A 7251-nucleotide genomic window follows, 5' to 3' on the forward strand; every position below is an offset into this window, starting at 1 on the left:
AGATAGTGAAATCTCAAAGGTGTAAAATCCCGCTTCACATAATTGCATATTAAATATCAAATATGTTCTGATTGGTTAAGACTGTGTTGCGTCACACAGCATTTTCACTTTCAGTGTGGACAGTCAAGCTATGTATCACGTAAGTATAAAGAATTGTTGGACTGACTGGACTCGGGAACTGCTGTGGAGAAGGAGAAATAGTTGACGTTTCTCTCCGCACACACACTGCTGAAGGGCGAGTGACCCATACGGTGAAGCTCAAACACCACACTGAAACTCTGCCATGGGAAGTCAGAACCAACATGCTGACTGCACATGACAATACAACTACTGCAGGACAAGCTGTGGAGAGAGGAGACAGATTTGCCAAATTACAAAACAATTTACTGCAACGCAGAACTCTAATCTACGTTTTTGAAGTGGATTGTTAATGTTAGATAGTTTTAAGATGTAAGACATAATTCCCATAATTCCATTTGTGTCATTTTGTATCTTTAGGATTTTATTACTAGGCTATACTAGCATGTGGAAGATAATAATAAAGAATGACAATCTATGTTCAAACTTTTGTCTTGATGATTTCACACACCTGTTCATTACTTCTCTTCTCGCTACTGTACTTTTTCCTTCATTGGGGACAACTTTAGATACAAAGTTTCCTAGACACACACAAACAGAATCATGCAGATTAGTCGCCACATTTTAATGAAACCTGAAAGCTTCTTGAGAAAATAACTCACCTGATATCTGGCTGAAAGCTGCGAGAAGGTCTGTATTCACTGTCAAAACTAGAACCTACTCACATTCAACAACATTCATTAAATATTCACATTTGGTAATATCTGGGAAGAAGATATGTACTAATCAACATGCATGCACACATTTAGCTGATGCATTAAACCAAAGGGATTTAAAGTGCACATAATATAGGGACAGTTTCCTTACTGCAGTTCGCTGAATAGCCCTTGCATGGATTTAATTACTTTTTTAATGAAGCAGTCAGTAAAGTAATCTCTATAGCTCAGATCTTTCACCAGGTGGAACCACATCATCATCCCAAGGCCATAAAGGACCCATCAATTTATTATAAAACAAACATCCATGGGGGAAAAGGAGTAGAGTGTTTTTATACTGACAGTAAGACATATTAAGCACCAGTTTTAGCATAAATCAGGGATGCAAACTCAAAAGAGGTGTAAAAAGTGAGAAAGTCATACGAGGGAGGCGTTTTAAATCGCATTTCCATTATTTGTTTGTTGTATTTAAAGGACTGTTTCGGGTTCAATACAAGTAAAGCTTGATTGACAGCATTTCTAGCATAATTTTGATTACCACAAAAATTTATTTAGACTCGTCCTATCTTTTCTTTAAAAAGAAGAAGCAAAAATCGAGGTTACAGTGAGGCACTTACAATGGAAGTGAATGGGGGCCATGTTTTATGTGTTAAAAGACTCACTGTTTCAAAGGTTTAGCCAGAAGACTTAAACAATATGTGTGTTTACGTGAATTTAGTGTGATAAAATTGCTTACTAACCTTTTCTGTGTAAAGTTATATCCAATTTTTTCATACATTGCCATGATGATGTTATGCCAACAAAACCTAAAATCCTAAAATGACTGTAAAAATTAAGATTTAAACAACTTTATAGCTCAAATAATACATTAATTTTAATAGAATAATTAATGTATGTGCTTTTAAAAAATTATAAGCTTCACATTTCTGGTTTTGAACCCTCCAAAAATTGGCCGCCATTCACTTTCATTGTAAGTGCCACACTATAACCTCCATTTTTGCTTTTTTTAAAGGAAAGTTGGGATGAGTTGAAATGAATTTATGTGGTAATCAGCATTATGCCACAAATGCTGTCGATTGAGCTTAACTTGTATTGAACCCGGGACATTCCTTTAAAAGCTTTTTGCCGTTTTTAAAGCTTTTGAAGTGTTTAGGCTGTAAGTAACACTTAAACACTCAAAGTCATTTTAATAACCAAAATGTAGAAAGTTTTACCAAACAATTTGGGCATTGTAGATTCAGAAAAAGTGACTTTAGCTGAAAGGTGAGTAGTTTGCATCCCTGATTAATAGTCTTTATTTAGAGATTGGCTTCTTGTAGATATGAAGATCAGGGGCCGGTTGCAAACATAGCCATTACGACTGCATCTAACAATTAGTTTGACTAGCTAAAGAGGCCATAGAAAGCCTGTTGCATAAAACAAGCTCACAGTTGTCTTTAGTAAGACAGTCTAATTTGCATTGTGGGAAAAATAAGACACTGAACAGCTTAAAAAAAATGGCCGACAGTGGACGCTCAATACATTTTTTTATTCGCTGAAAATATTTGCTTATTAGAGAACTACAGTGCTTCAAAATGTATTTTAATGAACACATTTAGTGATTTAACCCAAATAATTAAAAACACAACATTTTGTTACCATTTTTGAAGTCTTCAACCAAGTCTCAACTCAAGCCTCTTTCAGCCCCCACTGGCTAGCTGACACTTAATTTTAATGGCAAAATGGAATGTAAAAAAAAGTTAGCCTGAGGTGTGCTGTCTTACATTTTGGTCTTTAATTAGACTGATCTAAGTTTTTATGCAACTGACTGAAAAAATTAAGACCAACATATTAGACGACTAACTAGTAAGACTAGTCTAAAACAGTTTTATGCAACCAGCCCCTGAACTAAACTCAGATATTGAATCTCACTCTAGTGTTGTGGTTTGTGTGGGAGTTCATCCATGTGTTGATTTGCTGCTGGAGCTCCAGCAGTTTAGGGTCAGGCTCCTGCCTCTTCTGACACAGATACTGCAACACCTCAAACTTCCTCAACAGTTCATTTAAAAAGCTCAGACCACAGGAGTCCTTGGCCTGAGCCAGGTAATCTATTCAAAGACAGATTTTAGAGGTGTTTCAGTAAAGCTACACTCTACAGATTAAACCGGATTAGCAATGATAAAAATTATCTGAGAGATAGCAATGATATTAAATAAACAGCAAACTGAGACTTCTGCTCAAGATCTCAAAAGCAAGACTGTAGCAATCTCCTAATGTTTCAGGATGGATCTCAAGAAATTTTCCATGGACCCCCTAGCACCCCCTGTTGGTCCCAAGACCCCAATTTGAAAAGCCCTGGTGTAACAAAGTACATTTAAAATAATCAGAATCAGATTAGATCTACTGAGTTCCAATTAAGTGTATTACTTTTAAGTATGATACTTATTTATAATTTAATATTATGTAGAATAAATTTTAAATGTGAATTTTGTAAATATGTTTGTCTATCGATAAAATGTTTTAATCTAATTAATTACATGGTGTCCCGAATTAATTAATTAATCGCGATTAATCGCATAAACAAATATTTGCTAAGAAAGCCCCTCATATAACAATAATTCAATATATAAAGATTAAATATATTTATATCAATATATAATTACATAGTTATCTTTAAACATTTAAAATTATATATATATATATATATATATATATATATATAAATAAAAAATATTCAGATAATTAAAATGCATTACATTCTTGTAGCAGAAGAGTTAATCATTGATAAAACAATATAAAAGCGGCTTTAGAATACAATGTATTGTTTACTACCATATTATTGATCATAAGACAATCATTAGCATACAGTTCACAGCAATCCATTTCACAAGTGACTTTGTCAATCAGTTGGAGATTTATTATGAGGGATTGTTTAAGAGCCGTCAATTTACTCCTGCATCAGACATGCGCCTCGGGTGCGTCGCATCATAAACATACCATTTTTAGTTCACTGTTTCAAGTTAAATATAGTTTAATACTCAATCTTTAAACAGATTTTGAGATCCCTTAGATCGCATTTGCGCTCCTTCAAGTGTTTCGAATGCGTGGTTCTTCCCAGAGCCATATATAGAGAGAGTTGCGACAACTCCATTGACTCCAATGGAACGTTTTTTTACAGCAATGGCGGCTCGTGGAGCCTCTCAATAGTTCCCGGAAGTAGCAGCAAACACACGTCGAGAGATGCATCAGAACAAACCGCTTATGCGACGCACTTTTAAAAGGTGAGACGTTTAAAGAATAATATTATCTTATTCTGTATATTATCAGTACATCTAAATAAAAATAACTTGTAAATTAAAACCTTATAGTTGAGTATTACTCATTAAATTAGGAGATAAGGGATGTTATCAGATAACTAACAGATTAGGCAAGGATTGGAGCTGGATAAAGTTAGTAACGAACACCCTATTAATTGTAAAATCTTTGCAAATACCTCACACATTTTTTTGTTGTTGTAATTTTTATTTATATTTAGATTGCTCCTGCTGACTTGAGCCAACAATTTTTTTCTCCTCTCCATGTCAGTGGGGAAGCCATACATTCAGCACACCTTTCTCTGAGCGATTGGAGCATCCCCATGCAACACAGCAAACCATGGTGAAGACTATGCAACGACAACATGAAAGAAAGGACACATACAAAATGCTTGGCATGCTATTTAATTTATTAGAAATGTATTCATGAATTGCTGTAAATAGTTATTGCATTTATTTGAATACAAATACAAAAAAAATAATATCAGTAATATATTATTACAATTTAAAATAACTGTTTTCTATTTTAATGTATTTTAAAATGTAATTTACTCCTGTGATGCCAAGCTGAATTTTCAGCCTCATTACTTTTGAACGGCAGTTTATATACGAGTATGCTTAAGTTGTTTTAAAGCTGAATATATTGTGTATATGAATAAGTATTGTAAGAATTATACATTAGATATATAATATTTATAATAAATAAATAATTATATTACTATATATAGAATTGTAAGAATTGTAAACAATAAGCTTCATTTCACTAAATTTTACATTTACGTAACTGCTGCTAATAGTTAATAGTTCATTGACCCATTGTGCAGTGCGAGCTGGAAATCACCTGTCACCAGCCTATCTCTGTACTATCTGAAAAGTCATAAATATGACATTAGTTACCATGAGATAAGTGAAAACAATGAACATGAGGTAACATAAAAAGGCAACAGAAACCCTAGCCTGAAATAAATTGAGGCAAATAACGGTAAGCGAACACTAATCCTCAAATATTAGCTGATTTGATCTTTAAAAAAACAACATCGCTGTAACAACATACTCATGCTACATACATATGTCGGTGTGTTACATAAATATATAAAATAAATGCATTTATTGACTACTAATTACCAGAAATCGCAGTTCTGTCACTCTACTCTAACAGTTTGGAATGACCGCAAAAGCACTTCCTGGAACTATCTGAAGTCTACGTGAATCACGTGACGATCAAGCATTTAGAACTTCCGTTGTCGCAACTCTCTCTTTATATGGCTCTGGTTCTTCCTACTGATTTTCTTCACTGTATAAACTGTGCGTTGCTCATACAGCTGAAATTTCACTTACTGCCCTCTGGAGTAAACAGGTGGTACAACAAGCTTGCATTTCTCAGGAATCTTCCTTATTATGGTGCGAATAATAAATTTTTGAACGCACTGAATTAACACGTTAAATCGACAGCCCTACTACATTTCTGAGGCAGTTGAAGGGTGTGCGCCCCCAACAAGACATTGTAAAGGGAGAAACGAGTAGAAGTCGACTGAAATTGTTTTTTTAATGCCGATATCTAGAGCGCAGGATGGCTGATATAATGCAGATATATCACACAATTGAATAAAATAGTCAATGACATATACTTAAATTTGCTAAAAAATTGATTAAACAATATTTACAAAATATTTCACACAAAACTTAAAACTTGGTAAAAAATAAAAAAATACAAATCTGGTATGTGAATTAAATTTGTTTAAATGAGATATAAGCATATTTGCAGACCATATATGCTAAAAGTTTTATTGATGTTTGGCTTTGTATCATTGGACAAGACAGTGAACAGTTTCAGGGAACTGTTTATATGAAACGTGAGGTTTGTAAATTAAGTCTGTATAAATTAGATATTTGCATATATGCTGACAGTAGAAGGCTGATGCAGTTAATTAAAAAATTACAAATATCGGGCTATTTATCCGCATCAGCGATATATCGGTGGACCTCTAGAGAGAATGACATGTTCAACAAAAGGAAATATAGACATTATTTTAAATTTGTTGAGCAGAATTATTTTTGGGTTTTGTGAAAAGTGTTTCAGAAAGTCACAAAAAATGAAGAAATATTAAAGTAATTCCTTTTTCAACCCTAACCCTGCAATCAGTTAAGTAATCTGATTATATAAAAAGTAATCAGTAATTTGTAGAAGATTACTTTCTTTGAGTAACATACCCAACACTGGCTATGAACAAGCAACTTTTGATCAATATCATTTTTCTTTGGGTAATTTCTGGGATGTGTGTGTGTGTGTGGTATTTACCAGTGGCTGTGTTAAGGTCACATGTGAACAGAAGTTCCTTTAGCGTGACCAGAATATGCAGCAGTGCCATCTCATTAAATGCACTGTCCCCACCTAACACAAAAAAAAAACATTCATTATTTTTCCAATTAAAAGATATAACAAATCAGTAAATCACCACAAGGCTTCCTTAGGAAACACTCTTTGCCGAAAGACATTATCAGCACCCTGACTTGAATTTGAGGGGTCTTGTATGACCCTGTAGGGGTTTATTGCAATAATGACCATCTGACTGTATATTTTCCATCTTATTACATTACAACTTACCAAATAAATAAGTAAATGGACATGAAAATGACAATTGATTTGTCACCATAAGTCTACAGTTGCGTGTAAATGTGTGTTTATTCATTGTTTCACTTTGTTTTAGAGTAGTATTTATTGCTAGACTTTTGCTGTTTCTTTATTGTGTTGCGTACTGTGTTGAACTTATGTTGCTTAAGCATGTGTGTGCAACATTGTTTTGACTTGTCCTAGGGTATTCACTTTACTGTCTCTCTAAACAGTACTTCACTTGTTTTAAAGTATTATTTATTGCTAAGTTTAGCATTGTTTGTTTACGGTGTACAGATTTTTTCACTTAATGACACGATGGCAGCGTGTGTATATTTGATGTGAATGCTGACGCAGAAGTAGCAGCGGAAGTGGCAGCCCTCCTCATGTGAGGACCTACTTGTGTAAAGAGTCCACCGAGCAAGGACACCGACAAGGCGCCACCCACCATAGCATTTAACTGTCTTTTTTTAATGTAACTATTTTCCTTATACATTCTCATATGTCTTCTCCACACATAACATGAGCTCCCTAGCACGTACCTTTTATCTGT

General features: G+C 34.1%; 1 protein-coding gene across 1 annotated transcript; it reads right to left on the reverse strand.

Moving 5' to 3' along the window:
* Nucleotides 1–2681: 2681 nt before the first annotated feature.
* LOC127622457 (protein shortage in chiasmata 1 ortholog-like) lies at nt 2682–6462 on the reverse strand. The gene is made up of 2 exons (XM_052096566.1): nt 6387–6462; nt 2682–2881 (listed from the first exon to the last, which is right to left on the reverse strand). Exons 1-2 carry the CDS (start codon nt 6454–6456, stop codon nt 2688–2690), a joined length of 264 nt encoding a protein of 87 aa, XP_051952526.1. The 5' UTR covers nt 6457–6462; the 3' UTR covers nt 2682–2687.
* Between the last annotated feature and the right edge of the window lie 789 nt (nt 6463–7251).

This window comes from Xyrauchen texanus, chromosome 3 (genome assembly GCF_025860055.1).
Source record: "Xyrauchen texanus isolate HMW12.3.18 chromosome 3, RBS_HiC_50CHRs, whole genome shotgun sequence".
Classification (NCBI taxonomy): Eukaryota; Metazoa; Chordata; class Actinopteri; order Cypriniformes; family Catostomidae; genus Xyrauchen; species Xyrauchen texanus.